Here is a 22,002-nt window from a genome sequence, read left to right on the forward strand (position 1 = left end):
GCCCCTCTGTTTTCTTTCCAAATGGGCCTCAGCTCTTTCTGTGGTTCATGCCCAGAATTGCTTGTAAGCAACGCCTCTTTTCTGCAAGGGGAAGTGGACTTTCTGGGAGAAGTCTCTTTGCCTAAGGCCACTCAAGAAGACAAGATAGATGCAGCCCCAGGTTTGGTTTCATCTGGAAGTGTTAAACCATCAGCTTAACCAACATGAGAGGCCAATTTATAAGCAGAACTCAGAAGACTTACTTGTTCTTTTGTCATAAGAATAGATGGGATCCTTCCTTGTAGTATCAATCCCTAGAAAGGCCTTATAGTTATTGTCTTCATACCAGTTGAAGGAGAGCACCCGAGAGCCACCTCCCTCGGGGTATCCACACAGGAGGTCAGACAGGATGCCCATCAGCTTTGTAAAGGTCTCTGGACCACCATTCTGCATGAGGGGCCTGGTTACCCACAGCAAGTCCTGCACACTCGGCCGACGGATAAACTAAGGCAAGGAAAAGGCTTCGGGTTACTTTAAGGCAGCCAGAGTCATAATCTACTAGGAGGCCAATGCTCCAAAGTTTGGGTTTGACTTCCACATTTAAAAGAAAACACCCATATTCTCAGCAACCCTTAATCCAGCTGTAAAAAACAAAACCTACTGCCACATACTTAGTGACTAGCAGAACACTAGGATGAGCCTTAAAGAAAATCACAGAGTGAACCCTACAGGATTGTAGTACAGCTTCTCTTCTTCCAGTCCCTTTTATATGAATTCCTTGGGGATGTGTCCTTGGGCAAATGCAGAAAATATTTTACTGTTAAACCAGTTCTTTAGTTCTGTTGTCCAACCAAGATGGGGATGCTGGGGGGAAAAGGGAGGAAATAAAATATGGGGGAATGATTATGTTGCAAGATCAGAGCAAATTTCTTTGGTTAAATCATCTAAAATTTAGTTTTTTTATATTTGGGAAATAATCTCATTAGCTTAATTTTACCAATGAATTCTTCCCTTTCCCTGAAAGCTGTGGTTGGTGGTTTTCTCATGTGTGTGCCTCTACGTGTGTGTGCATGTGTATGTGTCTATGTGTGTGTTTTAAAATTCTAGCAAATATAGAACAGATGAAGTCTCCAATCCTGGAAAAACACTTTTTCAATTATGTGCCAGCTAAGAGGAGGATGATGGCCTTCTCTTCTCCATGTGAAAACCTATAGTGCTTGCTGGCCTTGTCCTTTGAGGATAGATCTGTAATGCCGAGAACTCAGAAGAAGGCTGCTGGAGTTGCCAGTAGCTTGGATCCCATAATGCCATTTGGCTTTGCTTTAGGGAAAAATGCAAAATTAAAATAATGCTGCTTTTATTCCTAAAACACACCTTATTACTTGCTTTGCTTTCAGTGGTACTTGGGAATTTATAAAACCATTAGGATTCAATCAGGTGAGACTGAAAACAGTTCCCCTATTGCAATAAGCCATGTTTACCTGTCATCCGTCCCTTTGTCCACATGTCAACACTTGCCCTCTGAAACTGATGAGCCCAGGTAGAATCCACACAGCGAGTCATGCCTATAATCACCGTCTACGCTTCAGTAAAGTCAGAATCTCAAATTGCTTCAACACAGTGAGTCTTATGACAATCTTGTAAGGGGTTATTACCATTATTATGTTGCTCATTTAGTCAAAGCACTCAGAGATGAAGGGACTGTTCTCAGGTCAAATGGTGTAGTATCAATTAATATAAACTGGACCTTCTGCTTTAACCTAGTTCACAAATGATTAGACTTGCTATCTAGACAGTCAAGAAGCCTTCTGGAACTTCTACTCAGAACTAAGAGTGTTGATATACTTTGGGGATTTTTTTTACATTTTCTATGAATTTCAGCCTTATTGTACTGATCTGAGTTTTTAAAATGCTATGAAGAAAAGAATGCTTAACAGAGACTTCCACTGCAGCGGGTAAACATTAGTATAACGGGCTCTTCTCTAACTTTCCCACATATCAGTGTGCATATTCGGCCCAGGATGAGATGAGTTTTATAAAGACAGATTCTAACCTTGCAATTTTTCAGGTTGGTGGAGCCCAAGTCAGCTGCGAATAATAAAGGAGGAAAAGTTTGGAAAAAACCTATTTTAACTTTTCCCTCCCTTTCATAACACTCATCACACTTGAAGAAAATTGCTTTTTTCCCATCTCTCTTTCCCACAGGGCCATGACCAAATCTGCCTGTTCATCATATCCCCAGCACCTCTCATCTACTGCATGGAAGAATCCATTTCTATATGGGAGAAGAATTGTGCAACCAGATGTTAATTAAAACGTGCACATCTTTTTACAAAACAAAAGTCAATTGTTTTCTTTAAGATGAAATAAGCCAACAAAGGCAAAACACTTAGAAGAGTGCTTGTAAGCTATAAAGGTGTATGCTATTATTATTGGCAGTATTTTTGTGAATTTTAAGACTATAACAGAATAATGAACCACTTCAGAACTGAAAAGACTTAGATTCAACTGTAAGTCCTCTGATGATTTGTGCCACACCAGGCAAGTTGGTTATTGCCAGTGGCATTTCTTTTTTGATGTGAAATCAGAAGGGTGGTTCCTTTCTTTCATTTCTTACGTAAGAGCACAGATAATTTGGAATGTGAACAGGTGCTTTGAAATCTCTAGATGGAAAGATCAAATGTACTTTTCCTTGAACAGGTTTGAGATACAATTAAATTATTTGACATAAGAGGGGTAAATGGTGGAAAGGCATAATGAAATTATAATTACTACTATCAGGCTACTCACCTGTTGAATTCTTGGTGACATATCAGATAATATTCCTCCCCAAGATCTCAGATTGATACCTTGAGAACGGCTGTCTAGGAGTGTGGGAAGCTGTAATTGACAGTAAAAAAAATTTACATATATATATATTTTGTAGTATACAAACACATAGGCACTATCTGATCTCCTATATGCTTGAAAACCTCCCCCCACTTCTTTCTGATCACAGGACCTTTTCTGCAAGATTACTTTTAGAAACAAAACTCTTTTATTTAATTGACAAATTGAAGACTCTCATTCCAAGTCTCCCTACTGTACTTTTCAAGCACAGATAGTTTCATAGTTATATTAAATACACCAAAGTGATTCTGATTGCTGTTTTAGCGATATCAAACAAGATTCCTGGAGGAAGGAAAACAGAGTGCAGCTGGCAGAGTGCGAAGGAAGTGCTGTGGCCCGGGATGCCCATCTGTTCACCTCAGAGCTTTGCAGACACTGCAGGCTTCTCATCATTGTGTACATCTTTCTTCCTTTGTGCCTTTTTCAGACAGGTTGTGTCTCTTCCTCCATTCAACACTACTCTCTCATGGAGGATTTGATCAGCTACATCGCCTTTATTTTAAGGCAGCTGCTGGCAGAAGTCAGAGAAGCTCTGTTGCAGATTCTCCAATTGCCAGCAGTGTTCAGCAAATCCCAGCTCATGCGAACTCAGAACTGCTCCTGCATTTGCCACTTGTCAGGGGATGCAGAAACCCCCAAGTATGCTGCCTCCAAGCCCCAGAGCCTGATGTGAACCTCTGGTTTTCTGGTAACCAAGGTCACGTCCTGTTTCAAAACAGATGGAATCACTGATCCTAGAGGAGTCATGTAGGACTGAGTTCTAAATGTAAAGACAGTGGTTTTCAAACTCAAGTGTGCATCCTGAGTAGGTATGAAGTGAGCACTGGGCATGAGCCTTTTAGTGAGCTGAACTTGTAATTCTCATCCAACTATCTGGGGGCAAAAAGCCTTGGCTTTTTATTTGCCAGCACGGTTCTCCTAAATGATCATCGGGCTGATCTAGCTTGCAGCAAAGCTGACAAACAGGTAGAGTTAGGCTTTGACCAACCAGGTTCTCATTTCTAGCTGTGTGTCTTTGCCCCTCTCCTCCCTGCCACAGATGCAGAGGTCCTTGTATTGTTTTTGACCCTGAAACTCTAGAATCAATGTAGGCACACTCAGGTGGCATTCATATTTCAGGCTTCTTTTTATTTTTCTCTTGAGATGGATTCTCACTCTGTCATCCAGGCTACAGTGCAGTGGTGCAATCTCAGCTCACTGCAACCTCCACCTTCTGGGTCCAAGTGATTCTCCTGCTTGGCCTCTTGAGTAGCTGGGACTACAGATGCACACCACCATTGCTAGCTAATTTTTGTAATTTTAGTAGAGACAAAGTTTCACCTTATTGGTCAGCCTGGTCTCGAACTCCTGACCTCAGACGATCCACCCACCTTGGCTTCCCAAAATGCTGGGATTATAGGTGTGAGCCACCATGCCCGGCAGGCTTATTTTCTAATTGTAAAATAAAAGGCTTTGCTACGTATGAGAGATACAAAGCAGATGGGCAGAATTTTCCAGAGGAAAGAACAGCTAAGCTGCCATTAATACTACACCACTGAGAAGCATCTCCCCTCTTTGACCTGAGGATTGGACCAAGGCATTGGTCTTGCCGGGACTACTCTTCAAACTCCTTGGAAATAGCTTCAGTGTGTGCTGGGCAAAGCACTTTAATTTCTGTTTTTTCCATACAACGGTGAGGCTGAGAAGAGTGGGTGGGAAGGGAGGAAGCAAGCAGGCAAAACTGTGTGTCAATAAGCAAGTTATCACCAAGTCCTGCCCATCCTCCCTCCTGTCTCCCCTGAGATGATTAGAGATGAAAAGAAACCTGAGAGCCATGTCGATAAAATGGCCACATGGGGATTTTGATTGTGATCTGAACAAACCAGCTGTAACAATTGGGGGACAGTGGACATGGACTGGGTATTAGGTATTGTTAAGACATTATGGTAAATTTTGTTGGGTATGATCATAGCATTGTGATTTTGTTAAAACAAATAAGTTCTTATGTGTTAGAGATACATAGGGAAGTATATATGGTGAAATGATATATTGTCTGTGATTTGCTTAAAAAAAACTTCAGGAAAAAAAAGTGGAGAACAGTTAAAACAAGAATAGCCAAATATTGATACTAGTTAAAGTTGGGTGACAGGTCCATGGGAGTTCTTTATATTATTCACTCTACTTTCATACTTTTTTCTACAATAAGAAGTTTCAATAATAAAAAAAAAGATTTTTGTGTGTATGTAAAAATAAATTGTTGAATGAGCAAATACTAAGGAAGTATCCCATCTTTTTAGTTCTTCCCCTCTAGGACTGCCTTTGTTCACTTCCCTTCTAGAATGGTTTAACAAAATAGCCTTCTTGCCAGTCCCCTTCCTTCTAGCCCCCTCCCTTCCAATGCACTGTGGTCTGAGTTACACAACAGGCCAATCCAGTCCTATCACTTTCCCTGCTCAAACATCTTCTATGGCTCCCTACTGTCTCCAGAAGAGAAGGCCATTACTACGTTAGAACACACATGGCCTCTGTGAGCTGATGCCTGGCTCCCTCACTTGCTTTCTCTCCCATTTCTCTGCCGCCACAGCGGACTTCTTTTTATCTCTGCTCACGTGTCAGCTGTCTCCTGTCCCCGGCTCTGCTCTCTATTCCTCCCATCCTTCTTTGCCTGGCAAACTTCTACTCAACCCTCCAGTCTCATTCCTAACACGATGACCTATGTGAAAGACAGCTACCCCCAGGTAGATTTAGATGCCCCTTTTTCTAGGCCTCTTGCTCGCTCCTGCCCTGCCATGCTCTCTTTAGGAGTTCTGTTTCCTTCCTTGAGCTCTTCACCATTGCTGTTTACTTGTCATCTGTCTCTCTTGTAAGACTCTATGCCCCATATAGGTAGAAATTATACCTGCATGATTTCTAGGTATGCTGGGCATGTGGTGGGCACTCAATATTTGATGTGTGAGTAAATGAGCTTATCGGAATAAAAAGCATATTGATTATAATTGTTTATACACCTGATATTCCATGAAATGGTATGTTCATTAAGGACAGGACCCCATCTTTTGATCTTTGTATCACCAAGCTTTTTATCCATTGCATTTTCTGTACACTCATCAATGTCCAACTGAGGAAGATTCAGCAAGACAAGTCTGCTTTTAAGTCGTCTTTTTTTAAAAAGGGTAAATAAATTTGGTCTTTTTATCTTGAAGTCAAATTACCCTATATTGAGGTCCTGTTAGAAGTGGATGTAATAAAGAAGTGGTAAATTAAAGACTTCCTGAAAATTCATAATCACTTTATTTTACTAATTCAATTAATTTTACTGCCTAGGTAGTTCTGAGTCACATGAAGAGCACACAGGCTTTTTTTTTTTTTTTTTTTTTTAAGGCAACAAAGTAATAGCTGCTTACTTATATAAAGTACAGGGCAAAGCTGTCTCTGCAAACTTCTCCACATCTCTACCCAAAGGTAATCAATGTTGACAATTTGGCATGTATCATTCCAGAAGTACCAAGACTTTAACTTGTTTCTTTATCTTTTTTCCTGATTGACAATTCTACAGACCTCCACATTTTTACCATAGTTTGCAGTTTAACCGTATCAGCATATATGGCAGTGCTTGGAGAGCATCCCACCCCAAATGGCGGCTTTGCTTTCCCTAAAGACTGAGGGTTCCCTCCAAGAATATGAGATCAGCACTGTCTTAGTTTACTCTGGCTGCTACAACAAAACACTATAAGCTGGGTAAACAACAGAAATCTATTTCCCACAGTTCTGCAGGCTGGGAAGTCTGAGATCAAGGCTCCAGCAGGTTTATTGCATGGTGTGGGCTCATTTCCTGATTGGTAGATGGCAATTTATTTCTGTGTCTTCATATGGTGGAATAGGCAAGCTGGGTTTTTGGGGTTTTAAAGGGCACTAATCCCAGTCATAACCCAATCACCTCCCAAAGGCCCCACCTCCTAATGCCATCATCTTGGGGATGAGGATTTCAACATATGAATTTTGGGAAGGATGCAAACATTCAGATCATAGCATGCACCTTCCCGCATTTTTATCGCCCTGTTGTCTAAGAGTACTAATAAATGAATAACATGAAGCATAAGAAAGACCACAAGAGGCTGCATGAGGTGGTTCATGCCTGTAATCCCAGCACTTTGGGAGGCCAAGGTGGGTGGATCACCTGAGGTCAAGAGTTCGAGACCAGCCTGGCCAACCTGGTGAAATCCCATCTCTACTAAAAATACAAAAATTAACTGGGCATGGGGCCAGGCGCCTGTAATCCCAGCTTCTCAGGAGGCTGAGGCAGGAGAATTGCTTGAACCTGGGAGACGGAGGTTGCAGTGAGCCGAGGTTGCACCATTGCACTCCAGCCTGGGTGACAGAGTGAGACTCTGTCGAAAGAAAAGAAAGAAAGAAGAAAGAAAGAAAGAAAGAAAAGAAGAAAGAAAGAAAGAAAGAAGAAAGAAAGAAAGAAAGAAAGAAAGAAAGAAAGAAAGAGAGAGCAGCCTGGGGTCTTGAGGAAACCTGTGGTGCTCCAAACCCTTCTTGGAAGACCCAGTACCAGACTCTGCATGGGGAGGAAAATGAAACCCACTGCTTCTCTGACTTTTGTTACTCACAGCCAGGTGCAGTTTCTAAATGATGGAATACCACATTTGACAAATATGTATTGAGTGTCTGCCATTGTGCCAGGTGCTGGGGACATGTTAATGAATGAAACAAAGTCCTCCCTTCATGGGATTTACTGTCAAGAGTTTCCCTGAGGCATCACCAGCCCTCCCATCACTGTTGTCATGCTGTGTATACACCCAAGATTCTCCCATAGGAGAGAAAGAATTAACCTCTGACCCCTTATGCCTCCCTAGCTACAGTCCAACTTCTCTCCTCCACCCTTCATTCCCACATTCTTTTAAGCATAGTTCATATTCAGTGACTTCACTTTCTCACCAACACATCCCTGGCTTCCACCCTCACCATCCTACTAAGATGCTTTAGCAAGAATCCCCCAGTTTTCTCCTGCTTTTAAGTCTAAAGGACATTTTTTGTTTTTGTCTTTTCAGACCTCTCTGCTTTTCTAAACATTTATAATCATGTCCCTGGTCATCTGTGACACTGCTTTTGCCTGGTTTGCTTTGCCACTTCTCTGCATTTCCCACCAGCGACTGTGCCTCTACCTTCCCCTGTAGTGCTGAGGTTCCCAAGGGCCTCCTTTGCTCCTGAGCGCTGCACATTCCCTGTATAGCCTTATTTCCTTAATCATTTAATCTGCTACCTTTCTGTTGATGACTTCTAAATCTGTACCTCCAACCCAGACCTCTCCCCAGAGCTTCAGACTTACATATCCAACTGTCTGCTTGACATCTGCCTATCCAACATGTCCTGAACTGACCACATCATCCTAGCCCAAACCAACTTCTGTGCCTGTGTGTCCTTTCTGTTGCTGGCACCACTTTCTGTCTGGGAGTCATCACTGGTTCTTCCCATCCCATTGCCTAAATCTCTAGCCTGCAGATCCAGAAGCTGGTACTGGGAATGAGTGTGGGGTAGGGTAAGCCCTTAGATTACAGAGGGTAACCAAGGGACATCTGAAAGGCTACTTTAGGAGGAAACTGGCATCAAAGACTGGAATCCAAAGAAGCTGTGCAGAGAAAAAGGAACCAGGTCCTAGATAATAGGAGGGCACCTAAGAGGGGCTAGGAGCCCAGAGGCACAAACTAAGGAACAGTCATGTTCATGTTTCCAGGGAGACTGGGCATAAGTAAATCAGTCACAAGTTCCCATTAGTTTTGATTATTTCCTCTTCTTTCTGAATTTGGTGTCTGGCTTCCTCACTTGACTGTGGGTGTGAGATTGCCCATGGCCAGGTGGACAATCTTCTCTCCATCCCCTCTCCTTTACTTCCGTAGGCCCCAGGCACACTCTGATCTTGAAACTCCATCCCACATCACATGAACACACTAGAAAGCCTCTGTGTCCATATCTATTCATCTCTCTCTCTATCTGTAGATCTATGTCTACATAGGTATACTATTTTTAAAGTCTTAATTTTTACTTTTGAAATTATTTGACTTTGAACAACTTATTTAATGAATTATCTGGTATAATTTTTCAACAGTCATTGTGAATACTTAAAAATGTTTGTAAAGTGGAAAAACCTGAACTGTACACAAGCCTTGGAATTTAACATTTTATGAATATAGTACTCAATTCACTGATAGGTTATGGGAAACTGAAACTAAGTGAAACGGCTATAATGAAACCAATTTTACCACAGGCTAATTGATATAAACCAGAATTAAATTTCTTTTCTTTTCTTTTTCTTTGAGATGAAATCTTGCCCTGTTGCCCAGGCTGGAGTGCAGTGGTGCAATCTCTGCTCACTTCTCCACTTCCTGGCTTCAAGTGATTCTCCTGCCTCAGTCTCCCAAGTAGCTAGGACTATAGGCGTACACCACCACACCCAGCTAATTTTTGTATTTTTGGTAGAGACAGCGTTTCACCATGTTGACCAGGCTGGTCTCAAACTCCGGAGCTCAAGTGATCCATCTGCCTTGGCCTCCCAAAATGTTGAGATTACGGGTGTGAGCCACCACACTTTGCCCAAAATTAAGTTTCTATGGCTTGTTTCTGGTTAAAATAAATCACCAAACCTCAAAATAAAGACTAAAATATGTCTAATATTAAACACAGAAATAAATGTAAACTATACAAACATTTTAAAAGATTGATTAAAAAGTAAGATAATTATTTACCCAATTACTTCAGTTCAGAGTCATGGGTGGCTGGATCCCATCCTAGCAGCTCAGGGCACAAGGTGGGAATCTAACCTGGACAGGACACCAACCCATGGCAGGGACACTCACTGCCACAGCCACACTCACTCACGCTGGGACATTTCCCCAATGGGCACATCTTCGGGATGCGGGGGAACAGGAGTACCTGGAGCTAACCTAAGCAGACATGCAGAGGATGTGCAAACCCAGCACTGACAGTGGCCCCGGCCAGGAATCAGCTTTGTTTTCTCTCATCAATATTATAATGAAACAGTGTTCAATGAAACTGGAGGGCCTGTTATAACTAAATTTAACAATGAAGTTGAATAACATTACCTTCCTTAAACATTCAATATTCATTCATTATAATTCTAAGTTTTTTCTTTTTCTTTGGAGTCATTTTTTTCTAAACTTCAAATCTCAAATATTTTTGTAGGCTTCTACGAAGCCTGCAGTCCTTAGCCACTAATCCTGTCACTTTGGGACTAACAGATCAAAATGACCAACCTACCCCATCTTACCCTATTCTCACTTTACCCCTACTGACCAGAGTCAACTCATTTGAAACCACCTCACCTTCTCTAGAAAGCCTTCTTCGCCTATCACCATGCTCTTCCAGCTTTCCTTCCCCATGGGTTAGATGCCCCTCCTAGCTATTCCTGTCATTCTCAGTGCATTTATTTATACTTTTATTTTAGTTTGCTGTTATTTTTTAATGTATCTATCTCTCCACTAGACTGTAAGCTCATTAAGCATAGAAATAGGTTTTGTTTGTCTTTTATCTTCAGGGCATAGTACACAGTAGGTACTCAATAATATGTATTGTGGTAATTAATGAGTAAATAAACTATAAAAGAGTAGGAAAGAGACAGTGTCTATTAAGGTTTTAGTTTCCGTGAGGGATATATTTACCAGGCATCAGGGTGACTTACAGGGAGGAAGTGGATGGGGAAGTGACACTTGAGCTGAGGTTTGTAAAGAGACAAGTTGATGACTGTGAGAGTGATGACTGTATCTCTGAGTAGAAGGGGAGGGCCCAGGAATTCCAGGTGGAGAAAGAAACGTGAGGAGAATCTGCAAGAGGGAGTGACTAGAGAGATAGCCAGACAAGAGCAAGACCAGGAATTTAGGGGAAAGGGAACAGAGAAACAATAGCTTGAGATGCATTTCTGTGTGGTTAATACTTTTTCCGTCTTGTTAACAATTTAGTAATATTCATTCACCAAACAGTTACTAAGCTCCAGCTATGTGCCTGGTGCTACAGCTGCAATTTCCTTCTCAGCTCTTTTTAGTGGGAGTGGCAAATGACGAGGGTCTGGTCCTCACACCTTACATCTCTGAACACTGTCTAATCCCAAGGGAGCCCTCCATATGTGCCTGTTCAAAATTGCCTGACTGAGGATGCCATAAATTATAAATAACTTTCCCAAGGCTCTCCTCTTCTTTTGGTTCCCCCTTCCCCATTATCTATTCAAATTCACATGAATTGTTTCTACCAAGGAACTGGAAGAGTCTGCAAATTTAGTTGTAATGGAACTGTGAAAATATTTCTGGAAAAAAGGTCACATATCAAAATGGCAAACATCATCACGCACACACACACACACACACACACACACACACACACACACACACACACATTCCTATGCCAAACAAGTTCTCTTAATTTCCCAAGTAACACATAACTCTTCCATATCACATACGTCACAACTGACTAAGCGCTGCCAACCCAAGTTCAAGGTCAGACTAGACCTGTTAAGGAAGATTGGATACACAGATAAGGCTGTGAAGGAATCTGTCTCTATTAACTGAGATTGGTCTAAGGGGCCCTTAAGACTTAATCCTGTGCTTAAGAAATTGATACAAGATCCTAGGCAGCAGCCAAGAAGATTCTGGCCCTAAAAGGCCTCTGTTTGGGTTGTCAGGGATCAAAACCATGTCTCTCCTTTGGGACTATGTAATATTTTTTTCTTAAGGTAGAACAGAACATATCTCCTAAAAAGTCTTGTATTTCTGGTGCTTTGGATCAAATGTGTTAATCAAACAGATGTCACTCTACCAGCACATGAAACATCTTAGGTGTTGAATGTTTTATTGTTTTACTTTCCGTGATTCAAAGAAGACCATCAGGAAACAGTATTAATTTCTAAGTTGCAGACATACCTAACACAAGGGTAAATAAGTAGGCTCAGGTTAAACCTGTCTTTGGGGGACAGACATGGCCTCTGGGAGCCATTGAAGGTTCTGAAGGCAGAATGAGCTACTGTCTTGAAGGCACACAGAGCAGAGGTGAAAAGTAGTTGAAGCAGTGGATAGAAGTGTGTGCTGCTGTGTTCAGTCCTGGGCTGAGCTACAGGAAACCCACATTTATCCGGGAGGGAAGTTGTTGCTAGGCAACTGGGAGAATGTGGATTTGAAGCATGTTTCTTGAAACCTGACAGTTGTTAAGCATCAAATGAAAAGGGAGGAAGCCGGCTTCAGTGGTGAGGGGGCAACAAGGAGGGGACACCCTGAGTGCTAGGAAATGCGTCATGAGGGGAGAATTCAGACTCAGTCACTGAGGGGGTGGGGGACTTGCCAAACTGTCTCTACTAGGAGGTCACAGAGACATGCTGTCTCCCAGAACGGGAGGGAACTGAGTGTCTGAACTAGAGGGTGGGCTCTTGGGTATGTGAACAGACAAGTTATGGGACTCTCTTTGGCTCAACAGAAACTAGGTCTTTTTCTGTCCGTCCCAGTATCTGTGGTTAATGAAAGCAAAACTGAGCTTGGAATCTAGGGGCAGCCAAAAGGTCACTCTGTGAGACAGACCTCCTCCTAGTCTGGGGGGTCTGAAGGAGAAATGAGGAGCAAAAGGCCTCTCAAAAGAGGCTGTGTTCTTGCTTTGGTAAGAGCAGAATGCTTTTTGTTCAAAGTGTTTTTCCATCTCTTCTCTAATGTACATTTTACTACTATTCCATGAGATATGTAGAACGAGTCTTATTTTCTCAATTTTACAGATGGGGAGGCTGAGATTTCCTTTCAATGGCAGCAAGTCAGGAGCCAACGCAGAGCTGGGGCCCAGTCTCTTAGCCACTAAGAGATGCCTGTGTGCCCCAGTGACTGCCCAGGCCTATGGTCCTCATGCCGTTGGATCCTGAATCAGGGGCAGGGAGGATGCTGATTACTTCATAAACAGAGTTAAGAAAGAATCTGTGTCTATTAAGACCTCTTAGTAAAGGATGCATATTAGTGGTAGGTAGATAAAAATTTTAATGTGAAGGCTATTAACCTGGGGTCTGGCTTCAGCTGCTCCATGAGTGCCACCCTGTATGTCTGTGTGAATTTAGGCTTCTCTAGGGAATAGGCCTAGAGCTGTAGTCAGATTCTGGAAGGTAATCCTAATTCATAAGAAAGGTTAATAGCTACCATTCTGTAGAAATAAAACATATCAAAAGCCAAAATCCTTCCTAAAACCAACTGACCCTGGAGAGAACCTGACGCCTCACACGTTGGTGCACACATTGTAGGTGTCCAATGCATATTTACTGAACAAAGGCCAGGACCTCAGGACTCATTATCCTAAATGGCAGCCTTCCCAGTGGCCTGCTCTTGTCCTAAGTGACTTCAGTTTTGACCTTTCAGTATTTCTTTCTTTGTAAATCCATAAAAGCAACATCTGATCTGTCATGAAAATAAGCCCTGGCCTACTGCCTGTCTGGAGCTGAAAAGACATCAAGGCAGGCAAGTGACAATTGAGCCAGTAGGCTCAATGTGCCTGAAGGGGCCTCTTTTCTATTTCATTTTTATTTCTTTGTTGAAATCCATTCACCCAGAGGATATTTTGATTGTAATAGGTACATATTTTTGTAGATGCAGGCAGAAAAAAATACTAATGCTGTAAGTCAAATATACTTGCTGTGGCTTGAGTATTTTCATAAACCCCCCAAAAAACAAACCAAAAAAAACCTTTCTGTTTTGTTTCCTCCCAACAGCCCTGCTGTTCCCCGGAATTGGCACTCGGGCATCACTCCTTTTTCTTCTCCCCTCCCATAACCTCCACGGAGAAGTGGGAGAAGTGGGAGAAATCGGGAAGAAAGAGGAAGTCATGAAGTCAAGTCATTAATTAGTGGGACCTCACTGTAAAATCCTATAGATGTGGGGGCTTTCCCAGACACTTGATGCAGCAATATCCATCTGAAAATTGGAATGCATAGTTGAAATTTAACAAACTGCAGCGAATGATCCAGGAGAGCAGGAACTGTGGCGGCTCTCACTGGGTAGGGGGCAGTCCACCCACGCCTCTCCGCAGTGACTCAGGAATTCAGGGAGCAGAGCCAGGAACCAAGCAGGACGTTGATAGGCGCATGTAGTTGGAACCCCAAGTCTGGGCCCTTTTCTCCCTGGAACTCAATGAACTCAATGCCCAGCCACCCCGTAGTCAAAGAAACATGGATAAAATGCAATCAGAAAAGTAAAAATGGCAACAGAGCTGTGGCTGGGGGATAGAAAAGAAAGCTGAATCACGCCACACTGGAAGCATTTTCAAAGGGGAAAACTATGAGCCCAAATGCCGAGGAGGCTGAATTTTCTCTATCAACACGCATTTAGCGGGGGAAGGGAGGGAAACTCAGACTTCCCAGCAGCATGGCAGGTCTTGGCACCCACCTCGGTTCCCCTGCTGAACTTCCACAAATAAACATTCAAAGCAGAAGGGACAGATTTGCTTCTCAGCAAGATTTCAAAGCTATGCGCCAGAGTTGGAGAGAAAACAGGAAGGATGGTAGGGGGAAGAGGGGGAAGAAGGGGAGGAGGGGAAAGAGTGGGAGGAGGAGGAGGAGGGGCATGCATGCCTTGGGTCAAATCAGATAGGAAGCGTCCCAACCTCTCACCCGAAACTGACACACCATTTTTTATGAGGTGCAAAACATTTTAGGTAGTGTTGGCACTAATGATACCTTGAGCCCAGGTCTGAGCTTCTGGGTTTCAAGCCTGGGGCGTTTAAGCCTGTAAAGGCCGCAGATGAAGACAAGCTCCTTCAGGTGAAACCAAGAGAGGCTATTAATAAGTTTCCTTGGAGAAAATCCAGTCACCTGGCTCTTGTTTCTCTCCCAGCCCACCTAGGTCACCAATCTGTGTGTGCGTACTTGCAAGTGAGCATGGCAATAGTGTGCAAATGAGCGTGTCAGTATATTCAGGGATGTGTGGGAGGGATGGAGTAAGGCCATGGGTACTGCCTTTGGATTGTTTGAAGATGACAACACTCACTTCTGATCTCCAAGGAACCGAGAAAAAACACAGCTGGTCTCAGTCGGTGCTAACCCCAGTGCTCCCCCTTCCGATTCTCTGGGCTCCACAGGTTCCCATGTCTCAGAGATTGCACCCACACCCCAGCTCTTTACTCAGAAGGGGCAGGTGCCATCACAGTGGTTTACTGAGATTTTCTCTCTTTTCTTGCTAATGAAAACTCATTTGGCATTTAATAAAACATTATTTATACACTGGCTTACGTGCGTATGAGAAATAGCCCAGAACAGAAGGCCCAGCATTCCCGCACTGCATCTAAGTGTGGCTGCACGCCAACCAGCTGCAATAACAGCCTCGTCCCCATGGAGCCCCTTCCCCCTCCCGGAGCAGTTCCTGCCTGCCTGATGCTCCTCTCAGAGGGTCAGAGGGTCTGCCCTGAGCCTTTCTGGGCTTGCCTCAGGCTTGTTTTTCTAAAAACACAAACAGGATGGGCCCAGGAGCAACAAAGGCAAAGTCCCATTTTAATGGCTGCAATTTCTTTCCGGTTTTTTTTTTTTTTAGTAAATTTTAATTTTTTTAGTGTAATCCATTTGTCAAACGGAAAAGTACATTTTAAAGACACCAGAAGACTAGATGTGTCCTGCTTCGGTTGGGTCTTCCCCCACAGAGACAGAAGCAAGAGTGATGGGAGAGCAGGTAGGGGTGGTGCTCTGAGGCTGAGACGGCTCCCACCAGGGCTTTCTCCTCCTAGCAGTCTCAGGTCCACTGCAGGCTCTGTGGCTTACCAGCTTTGTTAAGAGAACAGGAGAGAGAGCATCTCCACACCACCGTTGTGTCATGGGTAATCAAATGAAAGTTCTTTGGAGCCTCAGAGGCATGTGGGGTACTATTATTATTATGCATGGTCTATAGAAATTGAGGTTGTAAATCAAACTCTTATGTTCTAGGTCAGTGATTCTCAACCTTGGCTGGACATTGGACTTATCTGGGAAGATTTTTAAAACAGTGAATTCAAGGCTGTACCCTAGGCCAGGTGACTCAGAGTCTCTGGGGGAGGGGGCCAGGCATTTGCAGGACACACTGAATCACTGGGGAAGCTTTTAAACACTACTGTTCCAGGGGACAAATGCTGCTGGTGTTGGCCTTTCTAAGTGGCACTGCTGGAAAATGTCCTGTTTGCTTGTCTCTGGTCTGGCTGTGAGTTTGGTGAGGGTGGAAGGTTCACAGCTGGAGCCTTGGCCTCAGCACAATGCTCGGCCCTTCACAGGTGCCCGACACAGGTTTGAGTGCCTCGAGAAAGGAAGCTCCAGAATCCAGCTGAGGTCTGCAAGGGCGATGGTCACGGTAACCCAGGGTTTCTGAATGCTAGCATTTGCCAAGGCAGTGTATGAAGGCATAAGTAAAGACTTTCTGATAAACATTTAGAAGCCAGTGTCCTGAGTTTTGGTCCTAGTCTCTGATGGAAAGTTTTAGCCAGGTGCCCATTTACCCTGCTATCTCTGGGACTGACATCTCAGAATCAATGGTCATGCCCTGGGAGGTAAATTTACCTATACTGCTGGCCAATGTGCTTCAAGAATAGAAGGATGACCCTGCTCCCTTCACAGTGACAAGAGGATGGCACGAACCTGGGCAGCTGGGCCCTGCCTGCAAAGCCCAGGTGCACTTTGTTCCTTCTGCCCATTCTGCAGAGCACGCAGGCCCTGGACACCTGACAGGGAGCCTCTGCAGCTCTGCAAACATGAGCGTTGGACTCCTCGCTGTGCTTGTATTCAGCCGCCTGGAATAAGGGACCTTTGTTATCTCCCTCTTCTGTCTGATTCTGAAAACAAGTCAGGAGTGTGTCTAAAATCAGGTTCTTTTTGAAACTGGATAGAGACACTTGGACTACATGGCTTCTTATTCTTCCTACAGTGTGGGGAGCCAAGAGACCTTTTCGGAGTCCTGGGCTCTCACTGATGGTGGCATCCCTAGGCCCTGACCCTTCATACTCGCTCTGGGGCTCCATCCCGATGAGCTGGGAAAATTGCAGAGTAACTTTTCAAGGAAAGTCACACATTGAAAGGGATTAAGTGTGGACTCTGCCAGAAACTGCAGGGTCTTGTTTTATTTTGCTTCATTTTAAAAAACCTTTGGCTTTCTTTTTAAGACAAGCTGAGGGTGGGTTTGCTGGGACTTGAGAGAGAGCAGTCATAAAACAGACAAAACGTGATTCCTCAGTCAAGTTCTTAGTGATGACATTCCCTACAACACAGTTCTAGAAATTAAAATGTATGCAACAGAAAAAAACCTAATTCCATGCTAGAAATATTATTTATGCCACTTTCTCTGAAGGATTCTAATTTTGAGTGTTTCTGAAAGTATGGCCTACGATGTTCTTTATTAGAATCACCTGATGTAACAGGATAGATTCTGGGCTGACCTGGTTCTTCTGAATCAGAGTGATTGGGAGTGGGGATTTAGAACTTGCATTTTTTACCAACTTATCTAATGGTTTTTATGCACTTTGCATTGTGAGAACCTCTGCTCTACAACTCCTTTATCTAATTCCTTCTCATCTTATCCTTCTGGCAAAAGAGGAGATATTATTAGGTCCCAAGCAGTCTGTCTGGGATGCAGTTCTGGAACAGAGGGTTGAGCTAGATCAGGGCTTTCCAAATTTTGAGACTACTCTGTCATTTTTTCTCTCTAGAAACATCAACCTTTGAGGTTGAGACCAGTTCTAGAGGAAGGAGCATGGGGCCTTCGTTTATGAAAATTTATGAAATGCTTTGCATAAACTTTTTTTGTATCGTTCCTATCACTCTATAAAGTATTATATTTGTTTTATAGATGAGTACTTGGACCAGAAAAGGTTAAATATCTTAGCACAATCACCTGGCTAGGAAATGGCAGGGCAGGGAGTCAAACCAGGCCTCCTTCCTTTGGCACTCTGCTAGAGGAGGTGAAGGGGACTTCCCCACATTTGTAATGGGCACAAACATGCCATAGCCACATACCTAATGGGGAACCTCACAGTGACTTCTGGGCCCCTGGGCCACTGTTTTAGAAGCACTATCAATTGTGATTGAGCCCTGGGAGTCTGGAGCTTCTGCAAGGATTGTCTGGAACACCAGGCTCACGTTCTCCCCAAGGTCAATTTGTGAGGCTCTGCTGCCCCAGGAATCACCTTCCAATGGGCAAGCAGCCAAGCCCCTCCCTTACCACGCGGAAGAGCTTGAAGAAGTCCACATTGGCATATAGCGTGTCTTCTATCCACTGTAGGGTGCCCTGGGAGAGGGAGCACAAGGCATAGCGCACAGTCTGTGCCCCCCGTCGCTGGCTGAAGATGATGAAGTGTTCCAGGAGGGCCTCACTGCAGGCGATGTCCTTCAGCGCCAGGTCCGGGACTCCGTGAGCAAACTGTAGGGAGCAGAGGCAACACTAGAAACTGCCCTGTGGTAGGAAAGACACCATGTCCTAACCCACAGAACCCGGGAATACCTTATGTTACATGGCGACAGGAATTAAGATCGCAGATGGGATTAAAGCCACTATTTAGCTGATTTTAAAATAAGGAGATTATTGTGGCTTTTCTAGGTGGGACCCTGTGTAATCATGAGGGTCCCTTAAATGTGGAAGAGGGAGGCAGAAGAAACAGTCATGTGATTTGAGAATGACTTGATACACCCCTACTGGCCTTGGAGATGGAAGGAGACCACTAGCCAAGGAATGTGGAGTGACTCCAGAGGCTCAAGGAGGCAGGAAAATGGATTTTCCTCTAGAACTCCCCAGTAAAGAATGCAGTCCTGCTGATACCCTAACTTTTAGACTTGTGACCTCCAGAACCATAAGATAATGCATCTTTCTGTGTTGTTCAAAGTCACTAAGTTGTGGTAATTTGTTATAGCAGCAATAGGAAACCAGTAGGATCCCCATGCCTACCTTATCAGCGTGCCATTTACAATTCAAAGGACCCCCTTCTTACAGCATGATGTTACCAGATCACCAAGCTTCCTCTCTGAAGGTGATGGTGAGGAGTAGCTAGAACAAATTTACTCTTGCAAAGAAAAGTACCAGATGCCCAGTTAAATTTGAATTTCAGATAAATGAATTTTTAGTACAAATATGTCCCAAGTAGGGTCCACATAGAACATAATTATTTGAAAAAATTATTTATCTGAAATTCAAATTTATTTAGACACCCTGCATCTATTTTATCTGGAGACCCTAAGCCCTGCATAGCATACATTCTGCAGCTCCTAGGGAACTCAAGGATAGTGGTTCTTGAAGCATAATCCTCATAATGGCCTCTTGAGGATAAGGTGGCAAGGGAGAGGCCTGCACGTTGACCAGGAACCCTTGGCCACCCAGCACCTTAACTGGCTTCTGGAGTCCTGGACTCCCATAGCATGGACAGACCCTGAGTACCATAGGAAAACTCATGAGATTTCCGAGGCACCACAGTCTCCTATGACTTCTAATGACACGGCTTTCTGGGGCAGGGCAGAACAGGCCTGAGCTCTGCCACTTTCTGCATGGAAACTGCTCAGACTACACATGACAACCTGGTTCCCACATGAGGCACAGGTCACAGCTGACCATGAGTCGCTGAGGACACTTTCAATCTTAGGGGCCCATAACTGGTGTGCATTCCAACAGAGCCTTCCCATTTTACCCACATCTCACATCTTTTCTCCAGGGAAAAGCTTCACCCTCACCTCTAACCCCAGAGTCTAAGACATTTTGGGTTGGAAGGAATCAACAAGCTCATTTTGTCCAAGCCCCGCGTGATCCAGAGGAGAAATTGATGGAGGAGGGGTGAGGTGACTTGGAAAGCTACGAAGCAGTTCAGGGAAGGCTGGGACACCATGGAGGTCCCTGGGTCCTTCCCTCCCTCATTTATTCAATGCCCATCACCGACTTCCCATTCTGCAGGGAATAGGATAGTGACTGGGGACACAGAGAAGAGTAAGGCCAATTTCCTGCCCCCCAAGGGCTCACTAGCTAGCTGGAAATACAGGCATTTAAATAGCAGTAGGTGCGAGATTAGACATAGTGAAACCAGAGCATAGAAGAGAGCGTGTTAAGAATAGCTACTAAAAGCAGCTAATATTTACTGAGTGTTTACTATGTGTGAGGCACCGTTCCAAGAGTTCACATATATTATTTTTTTAACTTCCACACTGCTACGGGTGTTAGGCACTTTTACTATTTCCATTTTACAAATGAGGAAACGAGAGGCACAGTGGTTAATTAACTTGTCTGAGTCACACAGCTAAGTGTGTAGTCTTGTGAGATTTGAACCCAGAGCTTAACCATCACTTGTTAGCTCTTCAGTGAGTAGGAAAGAGGGAAAAAGTGGGACAAAGAAGGGTAGGTTTATAAATAATTTCACTGAGGAGGCAACATCTGAGCTGGGCCTTGAAGCATGTCCAGCAGTTCACTGGGCTGGGGGTGGGGGTGGGGTAAGGGGTGAGCCAGAGATCTGTGCCCCTGTCATCTCATAATAATTCCCTAGAGAGAGGGGATGATGAGGTCCCTTCTGAACTGTGCTCAGACCCCAGGCAGGAAGGACCAGGAGGGGTATCCAGTCCTGATGTTCAACGACCATGAGCAACGACAAAGAGGCGAGCTCCCATGTTGGACAGTGCCCAGAAAGAATGTTGCCATCATGATGGACAATTCTGGCGACAGTGTTCATAAGAAGCCCCAGAGTGGGGTGGAGGTGGGCATACCTCCAGGAGCTAGAAGACAGGTGAGCCCACGAAGCAAAGCATCCCGGGAAGTGGGCAGGGAGGGCTGGGTCATCTGGAACATGCATCTGCGAAATGCAGATGGCTCAGAGTTTGCTAATCAGGGGAGTATTCAGCTCATTGGAGCCAGCAGCATGAAATAAAGGCACAATCTAGTGACCCCGGCCTGCATCCTCCAACATGAAAGGCCTCAGCCCTGATGCCAGAAGCACAGTGCTAGAGATCCAAATGTCACGTTTGTAAGGAACTGGAAAGAAATTTCCCCAAAATTCCTGCCCTTATCACCATCCCTTTTATTACTAACTGGAAGTCATCACAGGCATTGTCAGGACTTGAGTATTATGAGCTGAAGAGAAAGCAAAGGGGAAAATGATCCGTCAGTGCCGATAGCACCCCCACAGTGGGTGTGGGAGGGGAAGCTAAACAGGGCCTGGCCGGAACTGCACAGCCCCGGGGCCTGGGCACTGCAGGTGCCAAGCTCACACTGCTTCTAGGCTGACCCTCGGTTCCCCTTGTCTAGTTTCGGTGAAAACCTCAGGGTCTGAGAAGCCAGAAAAGCAGGTATGGGCTCCTTTGCTGTGCAGGGAACCAGTGTGAGAACCTGATTCCAGGAGCCAGTGCTGACCAGGTGGGGTGGAGTCCCTCACTCCTCTGGACTCAGACAGCACCCTGTGCAGACCTTGATCTCAGGGTTGAAACAGGCTCTGAAGTTCTGTTTATGTCTCGTTCTCTCAGAGTCTGGAGGAGGAGCAGACCCAGCCAGGAGGGAGTCGGGAGGGTGTCTGGGATATCAGCTGCTACACATCTTGCATTCTCGCTGTGTTTATCACACTAAAGAAGCTGGGCGGGAAGCCCAGAAGGCCCAGAGGACAGCTGCAGCTCTCATACCTGAACCTGCAGAATCACCTGGAGGGCTTGTTAAGCACAGATTGCTGGGCCTTACCCCAAGACTTTGGACTCAGTTCACCTGGAGTGGGCCCTAAGGATTTGCATTCCTAACCAGTCCCCAGGTGTTGCTGACACTGCTGGTCCCTGGGCTTTGAAAGCCACTGGCCTGGAGTAAGAAACGCTGGATTAGGATTGAGAGTATCTGGATTCTATCTGGCTCTGATAATTTCTAGCCCTGTAACTGCGCACAAATCACCCCATTACCAGATGCCGAAGTCTCCTTCTCTGTTGGACCCATCTCAGGATCGTTGTGAGGAATAAGGGAGCTAAGGGATGTTCAAGTCATGAGTTAGTGGTAAGAATGCTCTGCATAAATACAGGCGATTTTAACTAAAAAGACGTGAGATAAATTGGAGGCATATACACAGATCAGAAATGTGCCAAGGGATAGAAGAAGGAGTTTGCCTGGTGCTGAGAAGGAAGCGGTCAAGGAAAGCAAAGGTGGGCTCTTCTGCAGGGTCTCAGGTTCTGTAGCC

The 22,002-nt window shown here is 44.5% G+C and overlaps 1 protein-coding gene and 1 long non-coding RNA gene across 3 annotated transcripts in view; one reads left to right on the forward strand and one right to left on the reverse strand.

Moving 5' to 3' along the window:
* ABCA4 (ATP binding cassette subfamily A member 4) overlaps positions 1–22,002 on the reverse strand; it is a 111,552-nt gene that overhangs the window by 71,194 nt on the left and 18,356 nt on the right. For both annotated transcript variants that reach the window (XM_032247915.1, XM_032247914.1), the window contains exons 6-8: positions 18,048–18,245; positions 2,770–2,859; positions 243–483 (exon numbers count right to left, since the gene is read on the reverse strand). In XM_032247915.1, coding sequence (XP_032103806.1) covers positions 243–483; positions 2,770–2,859; positions 18,048–18,245 — 529 coding nt within the window. The remainder of the gene's footprint in view (positions 1–242; positions 484–2,769; positions 2,860–18,047; positions 18,246–22,002) is intronic.
* Positions 14,038–20,764, forward strand: LOC116529979. The gene is made up of 3 exons (XR_004259768.1): positions 14,038–14,379; positions 14,712–14,780; positions 20,383–20,764. It is a non-coding gene; the product is annotated as an uncharacterized LOC116529979 (long non-coding RNA).

This window comes from Sapajus apella, unplaced genomic scaffold (genome assembly GCF_009761245.1).
Source record: "Sapajus apella isolate SASKATOON/1434 unplaced genomic scaffold, GSC_monkey_1.0 scaffold64, whole genome shotgun sequence".
Lineage (NCBI taxonomy): Eukaryota > Metazoa > Chordata > Mammalia > Primates > Cebidae > Sapajus > Sapajus apella.